This window comes from Rutilus rutilus, assembly GCF_951802725.1.
Source record: "Rutilus rutilus genome assembly, chromosome: 6".
NCBI classification, from domain to species: domain Eukaryota; kingdom Metazoa; phylum Chordata; class Actinopteri; order Cypriniformes; family Leuciscidae; genus Rutilus; species Rutilus rutilus.
Genome location: NC_140214.1, coordinates 19,356,625 through 19,377,577, shown reverse-complemented (window position 1 = coordinate 19,377,577; position 20,953 = coordinate 19,356,625). Strand labels below are relative to the sequence as shown.

Here is a 20,953-nt window from a genome sequence, read left to right as displayed (position 1 = left end):
AGGGCACTTGCTGTTAAACTACTAACAGGCTTAGCTTAATAAGAAACAGATGAATGTCAGTGACGAGGCTTAAGACCAGCACCTGCTTCCAAAGGCTGTAACCATAGGCTTGTTCGACTTGAACCGGCGCTGCACAGACCGATCGGTGAATGACATCAAAATACCGCGAGAGCGAATAGAGAGTAGAAGGCTCCTTATGCTTTTGAATTGCTCTCGCGGTACTTTGATGTCATAAACCGATCGGTCTGTGCAGCGCCGATTCAAGTCGAACAAGCCGTCTTCAACATTGGGGGGAGACTAATGGTCAATTCGTAGGCCTATTTTTTTCTAGGTCTATAGGCTTAGTTATGAAGTAGGCTAATCAATTTAATATAAATGTTTTAATATATATTTTTTAAAAACATGCCTACATTCACTCTTATTCGTAGCCTATGTCTAATAAGTCGAAAACGCAAAATGTCTCATCACAGTGATTTATAAATTACATGAAGCCTATCTAAATGATAGCAATTCAAAATGCGACATTTCCTTTAAAAAATAAATAATAATAAGTTGAGTAGTTTGCCTCACTGGATTTTACTGTCGGTTGTTGAACATTTAATATAGTAAAAAAAATTGTCAAATATGAAATGTTTAGCTACCTAAATCTAAATTTGCACTCATCATCTTCTCTCTTCAGTGAACAGTTGGCCTATAGTGCCTTCTTTGATTTGATTGGTCATCTCGAACATTGTGACACTGACGAGCACTGTTAGACCGCTGAGGCAGACCAGCCTTAAACTTTTTGGCCACATAATTATTGGGGTGGAGTGGGAGGGCTTCAATGCCTAAGGTGGTCACTTACGTCCCTGCCTGCTTCTATCAAAGTTATCCCTCATGCAGCATGCTAGACTATAGCTACAAAGGTCTTTTTTTTTTCTTTTTTTTTTTTTTGGGCACAAATAATCTTCAACTTCTGTTTTATGCACACATTTATGTTTATCTTATTCTTATTATCATTATGTTATTATTGACACTGTGAAGTATTTCGTAGTATTTCGTCATCTGAAATTCTGCTGTGGACATTTGCAATTAAATAATATATTTGTACTTTTATATGTTAGGAAATATCTTATTTTATTATTTGTGTATTTTATTTGAACTCTGTGCACCTGCGAAGCTCAATGCAAAAACAAGCCAGCAGAGGGACCCAGTAGGCTATACGCCTCTCGCCAAGGATTGCTAGATAAAAAATAAATAAATAAATAAAAATGAATAAATAAAGAATTATGTGATCGAGTTTTGTCATCAAAAGCATTTTATATAGCTCTCCATAAGTTCAAGTAATTTATCGTTTATGGGTGTGTTGCAACGGCTCTGTGGACTCTCAGAAAATAAACTGTTTTGTTGTTTAAGTAGAAAAATTGCTTATTTAATTTATTTAATTCACTTTTTCTGTTATAGTGGTTTCAGACATATAGTAATTCTTATTTGCTGTTATGTATTTCATAGTTTGTATTCGTGTGTGTGTGTGTGTGTGTGTGTGTGTGTGTGTGTGTGTGTGTGAGAGAGAGAGATAGAGAGAGATATTATTGCTGAATATTGTTGAACAACTGTACAGCGATATATCGCCAGTATTTGTCATACAGTAGTCGAAAACGAAAAAGCGCCGTCCGAATAGCTGGAGCCAAAGGTGCGAATCCTATACCTCAAACAGGACGTGACGTCAAATCCTCGCAAAAACCAGAAGATTCGTGTTGTTTCCGGACGCTTCGTTGCTTGTCACATCAACTCAATACAGCGTCCCACAGGCTGAGGTTAGTCGACCAAAAACAGAGCAGCTGCCTCTGGCAGTTAAAACACAAGGTATGTTAAGCGTTCAGTATGTTTACCAAGCTTACGTGAGAGATTTTCTTTATGAGATAAATATGAATAATTCCTGCTAGCCAGATCATAGCATTGTTGCTAGCTAGTTAGCTCATCTAAAAGATGACAAGGTTGCCAGGTGGAAACATGAATAAAAGCAAGCTATATCGTTGTTTTGACGTTTTGGTCTGATGTGGGTTAAAAAAAATAACGGTTTTAATTATGCATAAATAGAACATAAATTGGACGTGTTAATAGTATTGTCCGTGGTTGGCTAACTTAGCTTGTTGACATAGCGTAGCTTTAAAGAGATAGACATGACACGAACAGTCTTTGTTAATTTACTCAACTTCATTTTATTCCGAATCTGGTTGATGATGTTCTATCTTCTGTGAAACGCAAAATGATGCTTTTCATAATGACAGCCTCAATCATTGTTCACTTGCATTGCATCTTTTGTCCATGCAATGGAAATGAATGGTCACCTTTTGTGTTCCACTTTAGAAAGTGCAGGTTTGGAACAACATTAAGGCCAATACATTTGATTTATCATTTATTTTTTTAAGGTGAACTATCCCTCTACTACATTTATTCAGTGTATTTAAGTGGCTGTCTATTTTGTACTGCACCAAAATACATTGCTTATTTTCATAAATGTACGTTTTATTATTTTTTTAGCAGCTCTCTGTCTCTTACTTTGCACAATGCATCCTTAACAACACTCAAAACCTGTGTTTCCCTGATGGTTTAGATGTGAGAAAACAAACCCATCTAACATGCAGTTAATGCCCCAAGATGTTTGTCATGCATGAATGAGATCTGAGCTTGATTCTGGGTCATCACATGCAGCTATTATGGATTTCAATTTGGTGCACATCAAAATCAGATCGAGAACTACTTTATTATTTGCCTGGACACATGCAAACACACGATTTTTTTCACCAAGCATATATACAATTATTTATTAATGTTTTTCATATATTACTAAGAGATAACAATGAATTCAGCTTGTAAGAAATCTGTTGTATTTACAGTAACAGGCAGGTTGTCAAATTGCAGTTAACATTGATTTTCCTTATGTCATCATGTTATTTGTAAATTTAATAGTAATGAGACGAGTAACCCTGGTTGATATTCTGAAAACACCTGTTTTTGGCTGTACAGTCAGTCGTGGGCTTTTTTTAAAGTTTCTTTGGGCTTTTTTACAAATCTTTTTGTTCATTCCTTATTTTAAATGAATTAAGGTTTTAGACAACTTGATTACATTTGTTGTCCTGAACAAATACAGGGCATTGTGCAAATTTGAGCGTCCTGTGATTTGTGTATTCATTTTATTAATTCATTAATTATTTCTTTGTTCTTCTTGAGCCTTTGTTTAGCTCCTTCACGTAGGATGTGGAGAATGTCTTAAGCTGTAAAGTCTGACAAGGAAATCATTTTTGAAAGTTGACAGAACCTTTAGATCAAATATATATTTTTTAAGTTTTGCATAGGCTATGTGTTTTGTTCTGTATCGTGACGATACATCAGGATTTTTATGAATGAATGAATGAATGAATGAGGCATTTGTATATCCATGGGAGAGGGGGCAAAACTTATAATGCAATTCAATACAACACCATGCAATACAGTGCTTTAATTGTAGTAAATGTTCCTACTACTACCTACCCTAAAAAATAATAACAATATAAAAGTTATTCTTATATTTACTTTATACAATTCATTAAAGATTTTACAGCAAAGTCACAGCCCTGAAGGTGTATATTTTTAATGGTAAATGGCTAAAAAGTACTAAAATTGATAGTTCATACTAAAACTGAGCTATCAATCAGAGGGCAAAGGGCATGTGGAAGATTGTGTACATCAGGTTTTTCAGTTTTAATCTTGTAGATAATTTAGAGGCCGTAGAAATGCATCTGATATGATACAGTCGTTAAAGTGCCTGCAGGTATATATGCTAATTATTATTTTGTTGTTGTTATTTATTCCCCATTTGTTCGCCAGCCAGTGTAGTTTGTGGCCATGGATGATGACTATTACCAGGTTCTAGGAGTGCAGAAAAATGCATCTCCAGATGACATCAAAAAAGCGTAAGCTTCATCTTTGGTTTAATTTAGATCTTTACATCCTCAATAATGCTTGTTATTCAAAATTAAACAGTAATTAAGTTGTAGAAAATTGTAGCATTTTTTTCCAGTGGTGTTAAATATGATCATTTGCCTGTGTAGGCTCATGTCATGCTGTATTTCCCTTACAGTTACAGGAAACTAGCTCTGAGGTGGCATCCAGATAAGAACCCAGATAATAAGGAGGACGCAGAGAAGAAGTTTAAGGAGCTTTCAGAGGCGTATGAAGTCCTGTCTGATGGTAAGTCTTAACAATCACCAGACTAAAATAGGATTCAACAATAAGGGTGGCCCAGGGCATGTGTTAGAGAGGTCCAGGCCAGTCGACGGCCATAACTGACGCATCTACTCATAGCTATCCGATCGTGAATGGAGCAGGTGTAAAGGCCCTCGAGACGGATTTAAATCCGATCACTCAAACCACAAAACCGGACAAGTGTAAATGCATCTGGTTGTTGAAACCACATGTGTAAATTTGACTCCTCCCAAATTTTTTTTTAAATAAACGTGTCAGAGCGTGAACGTAAAAGTCCGATATGACAGCGCTACTGCAACATGCATCGCCGCAGATGAGTAGCCGAGCAAGCCAATGCGCAAACTGCCACAAATGAAACTGAAAGTAAGTCGCAGTAAGTCGCTCAACACAGCATAATCTTCATTAAAAGTAGTGCGACTTAATGATATTACCAGTGCTCTCTCTCCTTTTGTGGTCTTTGATCTTGAAATTAGCTGATAAAATGCAGCTCATATCTGTTGGTTCTGTTGAAGTTAGCATGAAGCACGGGAATTGAAGATCGAATTTATATCCGTTTTGCGGAGACGCATTTATGTGGGCGAGTGTAAATGGAATGGTTTTAACAAATCCTCTCACTAAAAACGCATGGTTACCAGGTGTAAACAGGCCCAAAAATAACATAGGAATGCATCCTGTGTGTACACTCCTATATACTTCGCTGTTCTCGTGAAACTCAGCATCTTGTTTTCTGTATAAATTACATGGTTTTATTAAATTATCCTTTAGGGTTCCATGTTAAAACTGTATATCATAGCACTCAAATCCAGTCCTGGAGGTCCAGTGTCCATCTGCGTTTAGCTCTAACCCTAACCAAACTCACCCGAACAAGCTAATTAAGGTGTTCAGCAAATTACAGACTGATGGGCTAAATTGGGATTGGTACTAAAGTGTGCAGAAAACTGGCCCTGCTAGACTGGGGTTGAAGAGCCCTGCTGTGTAATTTATAGCTATAAATTGTAAAAAAAAAAAAAATCTAAAAGAGAATATAATAAAATAAAGTGTAATAACAACAAATATGCTTTGGATATGGCATTTTATTTAAAATATTTAGCTTAAAATAGCTGCTTTTTTTTTTTCTCACGTCCAGTATAAATTGATCACCCCTACTCTTTGTGCTAGCAGTAACAGTCAGCTGGGGTTTTTTTCCTGAAGCTAAACGTGACTGCTGATTACTCAAATTGTAGAAAATCGCTTGCTAAACAAACATATGTCAAACATTCCCAATGCCATTATGTGCCTCCCAGCCTTATCAGCCTTGCACAGACTCTGGACTTTTGAGACACTCCTTCAGAAGGAGGGGTTGTGTTCAGAGGTTAGCACTGCCACTCTTAACGGCAGACTTTCCTCAAAATTCCAAAAAATGACCGATGACTCATGATATTGCACCCACTGTGAAGTGTGTCCCACTTTGTGTGTCTGGTGCTTTCCAGGTGTCATTCAGGTCTGGTGCATGAGTAATATAATTACTAGATTATGGACAACTGCTGTGCAATAAATCGGTTTGGTCTCACATATTATGGTGGTATTTTCTGCTTTACTATGAGTTAACTGTTACTTTACTCTCCTTCAGCAAACAAGAGGAACTTATACGATCGGTATGGAAAAGAAGGCTTAACACCAGGTGGAGGTAATACTACAGTGATATTTTTGTAATATGTGGTTTGGTCAAATTCTTATTTTGGATTAAATAAATGTACATAAATAATATGCCAATATGATGTCAGTGTACCATGTTTAAAGCTGTAACTTTATCATTTGGACAGGAGGAGGAGGAGGAAGAGGGCACTTTAATGGCGACCACTTTGGATTCACATTCCGCAATCCAGAGGATGTCTTCAGGGAATTCTTTGGTGGACAAGATCCATTTGCAGACTTCTTTGGTGAGTTTGTATTTACCTCGCTGTTTTTTTGTGAGCATTCAATGGCAGAGCAGTTTTTTTAGGCAGTTCTTTAAATGTTATATGCAAATCTGTTGTTGTTTTTATCTTTTAGGTGGAGATCCGTTTGGCAATGACTTTTTTGGTGGCGGTCGGCGGCACCCCCACCAGCGTGGTATGAGCAGGAGCCGGACAGGAGGGTCCTTCTTTGGAGGCTTTGGAGGATTCCCACCTTTTGGGGCAGGGTTTTCATCTTTTGATGCAGGTCAGGTGTTGCAATTATGTCCACTTCATTTCAAAATCCTTTCAATTGATGCAAAACAGCAATCATAAAACTGCTGAAAATTAAAACCAAATCCTGTCTAAAAATCTGTAAAACTTGTACTAAAAGTCAAACATCAGGGTTTATGATATCTTTCACAGGCTTCAAGGCTATATAGTTGTTCAGGACAACTCTACAACAATTGAAATTGTATTTTTAGCGCCATTAAACATGTTTTCATAGTATTTTGTGCAGACGTTTGCCGACTAACATGAATATTATGGATAAAGATATATATTTACATATATTATTTTAACTGTAGGTTTCACACCTTTTGGTCATATGGGAGGAGGAGGAGGCGGCTTCTCTTCCTTTTCTTCAACTTCATTTGGTGGAGGGGGAGGTGGAGGAGGAGGCGGAGGCGGAGGCGGAGGCATGGGCAGCTTCCGCTCTGTTTCAACCTCCACTAAATTCATCAATGGGAGGAAAATCACTACAAAAAGGTAGGCACACATTTTTTTTATACGTTTAAGATGTAAAAATGCATTATACCAACTACGTTATACAACTAGCCTACAACCCTATCCGGCAAAATACTGCTGCCGTATGTGTCATTAATGTTAATCAAAGCACAAGAGGAAAAAAATCACTCACTAATCTTGACTGAATAACTTTTGTAACTTTTACAAAAGGATTAATTAGTGCTGGGCGGTATACCGGTTCATACCGAATACTGGTTTTTATTTTTGTTATGATATGAATTTTTTATATACTGCAATACGGTTAAACTGCGCGGCGCGACACTATTTGAGAGGGTCTCTTTTCACTGCTGCACTGTGGTGAGGGCACAGCTGTATGTGTTAGGCTACTAAGCATGACGGTGAACATGGATAGGTTAAACTATAATTAATAGCTGTCAAATTATATTGTTTCCCATACATTGGTTCACAATATCAACACAGCCTTTCGGAAAATGTATTTGTAGTTGGCATTTACATTGTTGAATAAACACGAGCACTGCACGTTTCAAAGTCAAAACGCGGCGCGGGTGTTTTTATATGAATGTATCTTTGAGGGGAACTGACTGCCTTTGGAAAAGTTTCGATGTCATTTTCATTTAATCTTTCTTTATCTTTCTTTATCTTTCCTGATAAAGCAGCGTTTATGAGCGGCGCTGCTTTGTGTACACAGTCGTTTCTTACATGCCTACAGCGCCTCCTGCTGGCACCTCTTTCTAAACACTTTGAATGCTTGATAAAAATAAAATACCGTCATATACTGCGAAACCGGTATAATTTTGAAAAATACTGTGATATGGATTTTTGCTCATACCGCCCAGTACTAGGATTAATCTAGATATTATTTATAAAGTGAAGACTGCAGTGCACCTACCTGAACAACTTAAAACACTGATTCATTTGTATCTTTGTTTAGTTGTTTTTATTTTATTACTGACTGTTTACTTGTCTTTAATAATTTTTTGCTTGTGTAAGTTTTCTTTAGGCTGCACATTTTTGTTCGTGTTTTTCAGCAACTGCATAAAAATGCTTATTACCTTATTGGAATAGAAAATGGGATTTGACCTTTCGCCGGCCCCTCCCCCAAAACGGTCATTGTCCAATCACACATCATAGCAACCGTTACTATGTGAGCAGGTCCGACAAACATTAGCAAGATGGTGAAGCGTGCGCCCGTGGCGTTTGTAAATCGGACACTAGATACCCCGAGAGATTGTCTGGAGGAGTCGTTCTTTCCATTCCCAAAGCCGAAAACACAACGTGAGCGATGCCTACAATGGATAAAACAGTGTGGACGGCCCCACTCCCAGTTAAATGTGTCGAACATTACGAAGCATAAATACGTCTGCTGGCTGTGGTGTCGATGGCTACTTAAAATTATTTTTTATTTTTTTCTGATCTGAAAAACTATCCTATCTGTTACTCAAAAAACATAATATTGTCTGAACCGCGAGTTTTGTGATCTGTTGTCCCCCTAATAAATATTATGGTAAGTGCATTATGAAAGACAAGCAATGAAAGTTATTTAGATGCAAATTAAGGCTATGTCTGGTTAAACAGTTATTGTGTGATTTCGTTTATTGTGCGTTGTCAACTTGAAGCATGAATTTGAGAAAGAAAATCATTTTTGGAAGAAAATGCACCACGTACTTTTGTCAATGATATAAGTTATAGCTAAAAGATTGTAAAAGCTTTCAGTTCACCCTGCCTAATTGTAGTTGAAAAGTCAAATTAAGCTTGATTAATGATATACTGTGACTGATCAGATAAACTACAGCATCGAGAATATAACTCCCATGTGTTTTGCAGCATTTAAAATTTTAGTCATAGTGTGTTATGCGAAAAAACACATAAGAAAAAATTATTGCTGACAGCACTTTTATTTTCAGAGAGTTTTTTCTTTCACACAAAAACACAACAGTGAGTGTCTTTCAATGCTTTTAAACACTTGTTTTCTTGTTCTTTGTCATATCACAAATGATGTGTGAACAGTAACACCGGTAAGCATTAGCCTCGACAGAGACGTAGATAGTAGCAGCTAGTCGTGTCTCCTTCATTGCATATTTTTATATTTTGAATATATCCCTCCACTGCATACTGTAACCCCTTTTGCCTCGATCTGGAGTATATCGCGGAGGTATTGCTCCAAAAATGGTCACTGACACGCACGGGTATACCACTTCCAGTCAATGCAATCTGTCGCTCTGGTCGTGTTTGACCATTTGTTTGTCGGACGTAGCAACAGTAACTAAGGGGGGCGGGGCTCGGCGAAAGGTCAATTGATAAGTATTGGAATCGCTAAAATTCAAACGATACCCAACCCTACAAGTGTTTCTTTTTTGTAATTCATAGATGTGGTTTTAATTTGTTTCTGTAGAATCGTCGAGAATGGACAGGAACGGGTAGAAGTGGAAGAAGATGGACAGTTAAAATCTCTAACCATAAATGGTAAGGAACAGCTCCTGCGATTGGAACACAAGTAAGATAATGGAGCCCTTTCAGCACAAACTTGAGCTCAAACAATGTTAGTACTGTTGTTCAGATGTCTGTACATTGCGTTTTTTTGGTTGTTGCTTGTTTGTTGGTTTCCCCCCTCTCCTTTTTTTTTCTTTTTTTTTCCTTTTTTTCCTTTTTAGACTGATGTTTCTGAACAATTTTTTGGTTTATATATTTATAATTGAGGACTGTCAGTATTTTTCGCAGGATGCGTGTAATTTTACGTTTTTTGGGACCATAATGTGAGATTAGTTTTTCTTTCCGCTAGCACTTTGTGTTGCTGTGTCCTCATGATTGCACATTGCCTTTTGAATAGTGCTTTGGGCTAAAAGGAAAAGAGAATTGTGCTTTGTGCATGACTTTACCAACTGAGTGTGGATTTGGAGTATGTAACTTGCTGTTCAAACCTTATGGCAACTTGTCTGATTCGTTTGTTTAACATTTGTAAATGCTGGTAGAGTGCTAGATCCATTGTACTGATATGCAATTTTTAATTAATGAAAATGTTTTTTTTTCCCTCATTGTTGCATGTAAGACAACAAATGTTGTTCATAGTTGTAATGTTATTACTAAATAACCTGATGAGAACCGGAGTTAATAATATAACTGATTTATGACCATTCAAGGAACTTTGTGTACTTTGTAAAATAATTTGAACCTAAATAAATGAGTTTCATCCTTTTTGGGGATGTGGCAGCTCTGCAGTCTATGTAGTTTTGCTTTAATTGAGACTGATCTTTGATTTTCTTCCAAATCCAATCATTAAGGGAGTGTGTTGCAGCTTGATTGTTTAACTAACACTCTATGATTAATTCTTCTGCGTTTTCTGGAGATTAGAGTGAGTGATATTGTTATGAGACTTACATTTATGATCATTAATACTTCAAGCAGATCATAATCGAACAAGAAACAATGCGGACAGGGGGCAATTTATCTACCTCGAATAGTAACTTTCTTAAGCCATTAACAAATATCATGTGATAGCACAGTTACGTAATGTACATTCCGAAATGAAAACGTATTAAAGAAATCAACTTTCTAACTATTTGAATGTACATGAATAAACTGTGCTATAATGCAACACTTTTAATATTATTAATCAAAGAAATTAAAAGTGATCAGTAGAAGTGTCATTTCTAAAGAGTGGATTGATAACTTTTATTAAATAATGATTATAATTTTGATAATGTCTCAAACAATTTAGTTAAATTAGGGATAATTATCAGTTAAAGTTGTCTTGAATTCTCTATTATGTAGAACGGCATTTCTTAGCTGTTTACTGCCTTTCATCGATGCCTTTCGCCTGCCAAATGAAGCTGGCTGCAGTGCTACCAGAATGCATGGCTAACAAAACTAACAAGTTTTGTGATTTTGTTTTATGCTCTCTAAATGCATCTCTACCTCTGGATGTCAGAGGTATAGTATGCATAGTGCAGAGTTATCACCGTCAAAACAGTTTGGGGAAAACTGACTGGTAATAGATAGTGTAATAGTTCTGCAAAACATCTTTTTTTAAATTAAAGGCAGATATTATTACACTTATTTAATTAGTTTCTAAACTAAACCGCACCCCTCTCTCTAGGAAGAGCCCAGGAGATGGGCATGCTGGAGGGTCACAGACAGAGGAAGGAGCTCCCTGACTCCTCTTCCTCCTCCTCTTCCTCCTTCTCACACTCTGCAAGGCAGTCAGCTCAGAGAGAGGAGCAAAATAAAACTGCAGGCAAAGGTCAGAAGCCCATTTCATATATCGTGTCAGATTCCTGGAGCTCAAGCATGATGCTTGTGATACTTAAAAGTTATGTATCCCAACAGAGCAAACTGGAGTCAAGAGGAAGAGAATGACGGTGAAGGGAGAGACCAAAAAGGCCAAAGAGTCCTAAATTTGTTGCTGCATCTGAACTCGTAGTACTGATAGTCTGACATACTGTAGCTGTGGATATTCTGTGTTGAGGTCGGAAAAACACTCTAGCGTTTTCTTGTTTGTTTTTTATCTGTTCTTTTTTGGATGCAAAGTTACAATTTATCATTTGTTTTTTACATTTCTTTTCTGCCGCTACTAATCAATAATTATTACAAACAGTAAATGATGACTGCTCTGAAGAACTGTGACTGATACCCAAATAAAAAAGGTGAATAGTTTTAATGAAAATATGTGCAAGCGAGCATTTCTTATTCGCATGATTCACACAATTTATTAATGAATGAACAACCAGTTTGCTTTTACCTTTGGGTTATTATTACTATAAATTCAACCAATGTAGACACAAGACAATGCTAAATGCTTGGTATTTGGTTTTAGCCTTGATTGTTGTGCAAACGTAAAGTCATACTGAGAAATATTAGCCATGTCATCACAGTTTATGAGTAAATACAACAACTCCGCTGAAACAATGTTGTGTTCATGACGTTTTTATGAAACTGCAGACTCGCTTCTTTCTGGCGGTCACTGCCCTGAGCAACGGACCCCATTTGCTCTTGCTGAGGAGTTTCTCTTTCAGCTCCTGAAAGACCGGGGGTCCGTCATGTTCTTCGGCCTCTGAGCTGATCTCCATCTTCTGCACTATGAGCTTTAGCAGGTTGTGTTGCTTTTCCATAGTCTCTGATATCTCCTTCAGCCTGAGAAATTGCACAGCACATGGTCTGACTTGAATTGAATGACTTGGTTCAGTTAAACATTGTTTTGTATTAGGCAGATTGGTGTTACCTATATTTCTGTTTGGTTAGCTCCCGTTCCAGTGGAGATAACTGGTGGCTGGTAGGACTGAGACGGGTCCTGGACTTCCTCACCTCATTCCCACTGAAAAACCATCTTTTCTGTGCACAAGCACATTAAAGCAGTCTTAATAGCTGGGTATTAGCAAGGTGAACTTACTGCACAATTATCAGTTGCATTGTCTTTATAAAACTTCAACATATTCTTATCATTATCAAGTTGTCAGACCTTTCCTCTGAAGCATTTATTTGGGAATTCTCTGATGGTGACCTGGTCCACCCGCTTCATAAACCAATAGGGAAGCCTCTCCTCCAGATTAGTGTGAAGATCAATCTGTGGAGTAGATTGACAGTAAACCATTGTTTTTAAGGAGAAATGACACAATATTAGAGAGTTTGAGTGGAATCACCTGCATTGCAATCCTCTTCAAACATGCGTTTGTCTGAACCTCTGCTATGTCACCAACAGCCAAACCAATCTAAACTCAAAATACACGAGTTTGACTGTAAAAAGACATACTGGACTGTTGTTTTATATTCAATTCAGACCGTGTTTTCTTTTGGACTTACCAGAAGGTTCATGAGAAGAATAGGCACGAGTAAGACAAACCAAATAAAGATGACCAATGTCAAGTTTGGGAAAGGAAGGTCTCCTTGCAGGTAGGGTTTCAGGAAATTGTCCTGGTAGTTGATTTCTCCAACCATCATGACAAAGGTCTGCAGCAGTGACAGGAACATCCTTCCAAAATGTTGCTGTAAAGTAAATTCATATTTTAAATTGGGCATTAAAGCTAGTTTTCCCAAATGAATCGTTTTTACGTTTAACGATGATTTAAGAACACTCATATGCTCACCTGTTCGATCATCAAGGCATAGAAGGACAAAGCAAATCCCAATATCAAGTAGAAGAACAACAATATGATGCTCAGCAGTGTCCGTGAGATCTCCCGAAACATGACCACATATATACCAATCCGTTCAAACCTACAGCCATGAGAGAATACAGATGGTAAGTCCTTAAAATTTTTATGTAATGCTTCTGTGACATACAGTATTTCTGTTCTGTGGATGTATTAACTATCATCTAGTCCAATACCGCTGGAGATAGAGGAGGAGATTTATCCAGGAGGCCAGAGCTGCCAGTGCTCCTGCCTGCCAGAGCCAGGAACTCTTCGCGTTCATCAGCAACGGCACCACGAACAGCAGAGCACAGATCGCAGCGGACCAGTCCATGTAGTTTGACGGATCTCGCAAATAATTCAACCGCTTCCAAAAACAAGCCACGGTTAAAATGATTGTGCATACTTGAACTTTCAGGATGCAAATATTTTCAAACTGATAAATTGGAGAGATTTAAGTTGTCAGAGGAGTCTAGGGAAGATGAGCCGCCTCACAATGGTATTATATGATATATTATACTATATTTTTGTTTTATTTATTTTTAACGATGTAGTCGAGTCGTGCTTCTTATTACACTTTTTGGGCAAAATACAGGTAAGATTGACAATAGTAAGTGCAGCATTAACAAACCTGTTGAAAAATTTGCAGGATCTCTTTCCCAACTGCATACATGTTCATAACAAGAACCAAGAGCATGCATGTTGTTGTCATATAGGATTGCTGTGTAAATTAAAGAGAATTTGCATCAGTTTTTTTCTTGATGTATACAGTGTCACAACATATTTTTCATGAATTGCCTTAGTATTATTGTACCTTGTACATGGAAGTGCAGACCATGCTGACTGATGTGACATTTCTTGCAGTGACCAATGTGGGCTTCAGGTTCACAATGAGGTAAGTTAAAGGAAACACCCCCAGCGCATAGACAGTCATATTGAGCAGATGTGCTTTGATCCCATAGGCATTCCTGTAGAAAAAGGGATTCCGAAAACTCAGGATGTTGAGACATCAAAAATGGCAAATACAATGGCAAATACTCACCATTTCATCTCCAAATATTTCTTGCAGACTGGGTGGGTCAGCAAGCTGACATGATTAAATTTCACCATAGCCTGTAGGGAAGACTTTTTCTGAACATGCCCATTCACAATAAAAAAAAATAATAATAATATATATATACTGTATATATTATTATAGCCTACATATACCTACATTTAATGCACTAAGAGGTTTGTAGTTGGTGTCTTTTTTCATGTCTGCTTTAAGATTTTGCAGTGGATGCTGAAGCCACCGGAAGTTGTACTCAATCTGGTGAACATACAAGGTGTTAGTTGAAGAGGTTGTTACTTTAAACACTCAATACGAAAGGAAACTTACATAGTAATTGGTGCTGTTCACATCCTCCTCTGATTCCCTTATGCAAGTGTCTAAAAGATGCTGGGGAAATTGCATTGCTTTGCTGGTTAGAGTGTTAAACCTTCAATTTAAGTGACGGGCATAAGCAACCGTTAAAACTCACTGTAAAGGACTCTGGAAGAAACTCAATCATGTCCATGACAATGCAGCGTTTTGCTGAGTTTGGTTTGAACGTTGTCATCGCCTCTTCACATCTGTATTCATCAAAGATGAGATAAATGAAGAAACTGTAAAAGACATTTCTAATATTTATCAAAAATAATGGCTAAGCTGACCTGTCACTCTCAATCACGGTGTTAGTGAGCTCCTTCCTCCCATTCTGTATAGCCTCGTGCAAGAAAGAGGCATCATTCTTATTGAGGACGATCTTGGCCCCTTTGTATAACAGAAGTCTTACTGCTGCCACATGACCTGCTCTAGCAGCCAGATGCAGTGCTGTGTTCTATAAGAGATCAGTATTCAGAGCAACATCATCAGCAATACATTCAATGCAAGTGTTCCCAAAATAATCATGTTTAGGGTCCTTAAAAGTTCAAACTGTTTCTAAAGTCATTAAGTCACTTTTGCTCCCCATTGTGATCAAAAATAAATAAATCAGAAAAACAGTAATATTGAGAAATATTATTACAATTTAATATGTTTTATATTTTAAAATGTAATTTATTCCTGTGATGACAAAGCTGAGTTTTCAGCATTTTTACTTTAGTCTTCAGTGTCGCATGATCCTTACTACAAACCAAATACTACAATATTCTGAAAAAAAAAAAAAAAAAAAAATTCAATTAGATTTTAAAAATGCTAAACTAAAGCTGTTCTCGGACGTTTAGACCCCGATGTAAATCAGTAGCTATGACCAAGCTGTGTCATAAGTGTTTTAGCAAATTAGACAGACTACTCCTTCTCCATCGGTTTTGTTTAGAAGTTTGATGTTAGACGTCAGCAAAGTGTCCATGGTCTGTGTGTATCCTTCAGATGCAGCATGATGCAGGCATGACCATCCTCTATAGTCACTATACAAAAATATACATGATTCGCATTAGGATTGTAGGAGTTCTACGTTGCTCATTTGCATCATGTTGAAACTGTGTAAAGCAGGGTTGTTTATTTTACTCCTGACAAAAAGTGAATTGTGCCATCACTCGTACCTGTGAAGCAGCGCCCCCTTGCGTAGGAGAAGCTCAACTACTTTAACGTGACCTCCACGCGACGCCAGATGCAGCGGTGTCAGTCCTTTCTCATCCCCCTCATTCAGCAGTCTGGTGTCTGTCACCATCTCCAGGATCCTGTGGCATGTGTTGATCCTCCCAAATCTCAACAGATACAGAAAATGATGCACATAACTACAAGTAAGCTATTATACTGTCTGTAGGCCTATATAACTGCAGCTTTCCTTCAATTTGTTGAGGAGATGGGCAAATGCAAATGCTCTTTACTGTTTTCTTATTGCCATTTCTGAATCTTCACAATGACAACAACAGACTTACTCGGCCGCAAAATGAAGTGCAGATTTCTTCTGTTTGCACTTTTGGTCCAGCGAGACCTCTAATCCCAGCATGTTCTTCACAGACTCTGGTATTCCCAGTCTACAGGCGTAATGGAGAGGAGTACAGCCCTCAATATCCTCATCATTGAGGAGCTCTCTCACACTCTCGTGCTGTGGATAAACCAAAAGAGCTTCACGGTGAACTTCGCACAGTCTTCTACACAGTTCTACCTCTTTTTAATGACGCTAACAGTAGAGGGCAGCAGTGACTTTTCCTTTTGGATCCCTATAAAAAAGCTGTGGGAATGAGAACTACAGTGAAAGATGGGTACAGCCCTGTGCGTTTTACCTGCAGTACCTCTGTTGGCAGGTTTTTCAGACCCCTGGGCTGCAGGATGGCCAGATGCAGGAAGTTGCATCCAGATGTGTCTTTTTTCTTCAGATCAGCTCCTATGAAACAAACAGATTCATCAGCTTGTAAGTGTTATTCTTATTTGGATTATTATAATAAATAATATTGTAAGACAGTGGTTCTAAACCAGAGGTCGGGTCCCATAGGGGATCTCGGCAAACATCCAATGGTGCCTAAAAGTATATTTCTTAGTTTAATTCATCCCTAAATTTCTGGAATACTACAATTTGATTTAATTTATAATTATTTTAGTTATAGGCTACTTATTTTAACATCCTAATTTCTGTAAATTAAAAAAAGGAGCGGGGACTTCAAATATTGTTGTCTACTTGAAGTCAAAAAGGGAAAGGTGAGAACCACTGATAGGAAATGATAATACAAATAATAAATTTCTCATTTTAATCAATTCTTATTTTTATGAACCAATATCGAATCTTAAATCCAAAGAATCGATCTTTTAGTCTATACTGTTTTTCAGATGATGAATGAACAAAACTTTGTAGCACGCCTCCCTTTGTGCTTTGTTACTTTTGTTAATACCGTTTTGCCGCTCTTTAACGTTGCGAGACAGATCATCTCTTCCGCTTTACTACAAGTTACAGCACAAAATAAACATCAGAAGGTATGTTGAAAGATACAGTATACAATTGACTGAAATCGGTATCAAGTCTCGTGTAATCGCTCAATCAGTGTTTCAACCGCGGAAAGATGTCAGTAAAATGTTTAAAATGTCAAACATTTTATTTCATTGTATTTTCACTCAACTTGTTCTTAACGTATGTACGATAAATCTGTAATATTTTTATGACAGCCACCAGTTAAAATGTTTATATTTCAAAAAACAAATAGAAATGCAATTATGTCATTAAAAAGTATAAAAATGTCCTTATGTGTAATTGAAATGTAAATAGCCTATAATAACCTTTAATATTATAGTAATGTACCAACTGGGGTTCCCTGTGGAGTTTACAGCATTAGTTGAGGGATATTTTTCCTTGAGAAAATTATACATAACCCAATTAATCGATATTGAATCGAACTGAATAAAAATCAGAACCGAATCGAAATTGAACTGAATTGTGAAAAGTGTGTCAATACCCAGCCCTTATTATTATTATTATCATTATTAAAATAAATAATAATAATAATTTATTAAGGTTACCTACCATGGGAGAGGAGTAGATTGACAGTTTTCCATGCTCCACAACTTGTTGCCAGAAGGAGTGGAGAATGGCCTTTGCAGTCGACAAAGTCAATGTCAGCACCCTGGAACAATAATGTCCGGGTTTACAGTAACTGTCAGTATATCAAATATAGTTTATTCATTTTACAACTGCACCTGCCATACCTGTGATATAAGGTACTCGGAGAGTTCAAAGTGATCAAAAATCGCTGCTCTGCAAATGGAAAATAAATATGTTAGTTATGTTTGTTTGTTTAGGCTTGTTTAGTCTTGTTTAGTGTGTAAAGCTGAAGTACTTATGTAGAGGTGTCTGGTTGGCCCCATCAGTGATGTTGATGAGGTCACACACTTTATGGCAAGACGAGAGCATGACTTTCACAACCTCAGTGGCACCTTGACTACATGCAAAGTGGAGAGCGGTGGATTTATCACACTGTAAAGAGAAAAATATGTTACAAATGAAAATAGTGAATTGATTCTTTCTTGGTATTCATTTTCATGACAAGATCCCTCTTTTACCTGCTGCTGATCAATTTTTGCTCCGTACGCAATGCAGAGTTTAATGATGTCGAGATTCCCTCCACGCACAGCCAGGTGGAGTGGACTGCTGCAAGATTTATCCACATAGTTTATATGGCTGTCAATGGACAGACCAACTTCTTCTCCTGTGAAAAATGAGAAATACAAGACAGTGGATTTGTAGGTACTATGTAATATAATGTTTCAGGTTCAGTGATACAACATCTCACCTTTCAGAAGGATGACCTCCATGGATTTCTTAGCTCCAGAAAAAGCAGCAGCATGAATTGGAAAAAGTCCAAGTTTGTTCTGATGACAGAACTTTGCACCATGTTTGTACTGGAGGAGAGAGGTTACAATGATTGTGTGTGTGTGTGTGTGTGTAGTACAATAAGATTATATGATTATTTATATTAATATTATTATTAAATTAAATTAAATTAAAAACAATGGTGGGCGAACATGGATTTGATACATGCAAGATACTTGAATATAATGAATATGTTTCTATTCAATTAATAGAACTTAAACATTCACCCACCACTGATTTAAAATCAAAATCAACTTACCAATATAACCAGAGCCTCATGGTTATCCAAAGAAGCAGCTAAAATGACAGCGGTGTTTCCCATGTCCCCTTCCAGGTTCACATCAGTTTGTTTATGTGAGACAAGTTGCTAAGTAAACCCAAAAGAATAATTATGTTAGATACATGGAGAGGAGCATGTTTCTTCCAATGAAACCAACGCTATCTCACGACCAATTCGTACGAATTCCTACGAATGATAAAAAGATGGCTAATTCGTACGAATTCGTACGACCTCACTCGAACGAATTTGTACGATTTGTCTAAACCCACGTGATGGGTAGGTTTAGGGGCGGGGTCAGGGGTAGGTCATTCGTATGAATTCATACGAATTGGGCAATTCGTACAATATGTACGATTTTGCAAAAAACTTACTAATTCGTACGAGTGAGGTCGTATGAATTCGTACGAATTAGCCACCTCGTAGAATTTGTACGTTTTCCCGTGAGATCGGGCTCAATGAAACACAACTATGAGCTTTAGTGTTTGAAGATCTTATGAGCAGAATGACGCACCTCTACCACCAGGTTTTTGCCCAGGCTGACTGCCGTGTGTAGCGGTGACTGCTGGCTGTTATTTAGGATGTTAGGATCTGCTCCCAGAGTCAGCAGCACAGAGCAGATCCCTGGCTGGTCCTTCTGCACGGCCCAGTGAAGAGGTGTATTCCCCTCCTCATCCCTGGCATTGAGCTCTGCGGTGTCAAAAATGACTTTTTTGTTTTATTTTATTTACAGCAACAGATATTTTGTCATGAATTCAAGCTAAAGTAAATGTCTAAAGGTGTGGCTCTATTACCTTGTTGTCCTATGACCTGCGCAATAAGTCTGATGATGCGAAAGTATCCCTTGGATGAGGCGTAGTGCAGCGGGCTGGCACCGATGTGGTCGCGGATGTCCAAGTACTTGGAGTGCTTCTCCAGAGCCACTGCGTTTCCTTGCTTAGCCCACTGAAACCAACAGAGTTTGAAATCCAGTCATGAGGAACATTAGACCACCTGCACAAGCTGTCCTCACAATACTATCAGACATGGGAAACTAAACAGAATTTGTAGACTTTACAGAGTGCTTGAAGATCGTGACCAAATATTTATGTGCCTCATGATGGAAATGACAAGTTTATTTTCATCAAGAGGTGCATAAATGTTTGGTCAAGATCTTGTATTGACAATGCAAGAGTCAAGCACTCTGTAAAGTCTACTCCAGCACATCCCAAAGATTCATTTAAGGTCTGGTCTCAGAGGTGCCAATTCATGTGTGAAAATGTTTCTTCATGCTCCATCCCAACCATTCTTTCACAATTTGAGCCTGATGAATCTTGACATTGTCATCCTGGAATATGGCCATGATCCTACATGGTTGATTAAAAAATGAAAAGCTACACACTCCCAATTAGGGTTAGAAGAACTGGTGCCAAACAAATAGAAACATAATAATCACTGCATTAATTATCCAATCATAGACTCAGCGACTTTTTTTGTGGCCGGTCAGTGTATTTTAATATAGAAGACAGGCAATATTATTCACAATATTACTGTTTTTATTGAATTTTTTCAGCAAAAAATGTCAGCCTCGTTGAGCAAAATTAGACTTCATTTATAAACATCCAAACTTTCTAAATAAATTAGTGAATTTAGATAAGAAGAGTACCTCAAACACATTTGCAGATATCTGGTTGCTCTCGTCCCCATCCATGACACTGTCGAATGACTGCTGTCTAGATTTTGACTCTGTTTTGGAGATGTGTGTCATTTCTGCACCTTTTTTAGTCATCCTGTCAGTGGACCATGAAAAACAAGAGAAAAGCCTTTAAAAAAAAAAAAAAGTTGCCTGACTGCCTTTCAAACACACAAACTTCAAACTAAAGAGTAATTATATGAAACATCATAACATCAGATATAAACAACACGAGATGAAAAAGTTGAAGAGGCTTTTGATGAGGCCCATTCTTACCCATTTGGATTCTCCTCTATATTGGCTTGTATGTGGCTTCTTTGCTATTAGTGAGAGGGTTTTTATAGTGTGGTTAGATGTGTCCTAGTTATCAGATTACACTATTTCACTGAGCGAGAGAGAGGGATAGAGCCTTTACTATTTTTCTGATGCAACCAGTCGGCTCCTAATGAGACTTGCGGGCACTTAGAAAAGAGCAAAAATGTACGCTCATGGAGGCTGAGAATCAAGTTCCACTAGATACATTACATTATGATGGTTTATGTACTAGATGATATAATTGTGATTCTGTATAATACATGTTATAATTATATTGTATTTACATCAACCTTCTTTTTTTCAGCTAATTCAATAACTGAAGCATTACTTGTGAG

The 20,953-nt window shown here is 37.6% G+C and overlaps 2 protein-coding genes across 3 annotated transcripts; one reads left to right on the top strand and one right to left on the bottom strand.

Annotated features, from left to right (window-relative positions):
* The first annotated feature begins 1,698 nt into the window (after window positions 1-1,698).
* dnajb6a (DnaJ heat shock protein family (Hsp40) member B6a) lies at window positions 1,699-11,799 on the top strand. Of its 2 annotated transcripts, none has more exons than XM_084411507.1 (10): window positions 1,699-1,845; window positions 3,850-3,935; window positions 4,103-4,212; window positions 5,837-5,893; window positions 6,030-6,146; window positions 6,259-6,408; window positions 6,728-6,908; window positions 9,301-9,371; window positions 11,002-11,145; window positions 11,232-11,799. In XM_084411507.1, exons 2-10 carry the CDS (start codon window positions 3,868-3,870, stop codon window positions 11,297-11,299), a joined length of 966 nt encoding a protein of 321 aa, XP_084267633.1. In that variant the 5' UTR covers window positions 1,699-1,845; window positions 3,850-3,867; the 3' UTR covers window positions 11,300-11,799. The 2 variants fall into 2 exon arrangements, with proteins under 2 accessions (XP_084267633.1, XP_084267634.1); XM_084411508.1 differs by having other exon boundaries at window positions 1,737-1,796.
* On the bottom strand, window positions 11,799-20,610 carry trpa1a (transient receptor potential cation channel, subfamily A, member 1a). Its single transcript, XM_084411509.1, has 28 exons — window positions 20,580-20,610; window positions 20,277-20,400; window positions 19,426-19,576; window positions 19,146-19,321; window positions 18,614-18,721; window positions 18,275-18,383; window positions 18,045-18,190; window positions 17,822-17,958; window positions 17,691-17,739; window positions 17,509-17,608; window positions 16,280-16,380; window positions 15,932-16,101; window positions 15,593-15,757; window positions 15,340-15,457; window positions 14,723-14,889; window positions 14,551-14,641; window positions 14,409-14,468; window positions 14,244-14,339; window positions 14,073-14,143; window positions 13,845-13,998; window positions 13,662-13,751; window positions 13,228-13,397; window positions 12,986-13,115; window positions 12,702-12,884; window positions 12,542-12,610; window positions 12,361-12,465; window positions 12,124-12,233; window positions 11,799-12,035 (listed from the first exon to the last, which is right to left on the bottom strand). The coding sequence occupies exons 2-28, from the start codon at window positions 20,397-20,399 to the stop codon at window positions 11,819-11,821; spliced, it is 3,366 nt and encodes a 1,121-aa protein (XP_084267635.1). The 5' UTR covers window position 20,400; window positions 20,580-20,610; the 3' UTR covers window positions 11,799-11,818.
* Between the last annotated feature and the right edge of the window lie 343 nt (window positions 20,611-20,953).

Coding starts and splice junctions, on each gene's coding strand:
- trpa1a (XM_084411509.1), bottom strand. CDS start 20,399: ATGACTAAAAAAGGTGCAGAAATGACACACATCTCCAAAACAGAGTCA. Junction 19,322..19,425: donor GCAGGTCATAGGACAACAAG/GTAATAGAGCCA, acceptor TTGACACCGCAG/AGCTCAATGCCAGGGATGAG. Junction 12,036..12,123: donor CTAACCAAACAGAAATATAG/GTAACACCAATC, acceptor GCAATTTCTCAG/GCTGAAGGAGATATCAGAGA.
- dnajb6a (XM_084411507.1), top strand. CDS start 3,868: ATGGATGATGACTATTACCAGGTTCTAGGAGTGCAGAAAAATGCATCT. Junction 5,894..6,029: donor AGGCTTAACACCAGGTGGAG/GTAATACTACAG, acceptor TCATTTGGACAG/GAGGAGGAGGAGGAAGAGGG. Junction 9,372..11,001: donor AAAATCTCTAACCATAAATG/GTAAGGAACAGC, acceptor CCCTCTCTCTAG/GAAGAGCCCAGGAGATGGGC.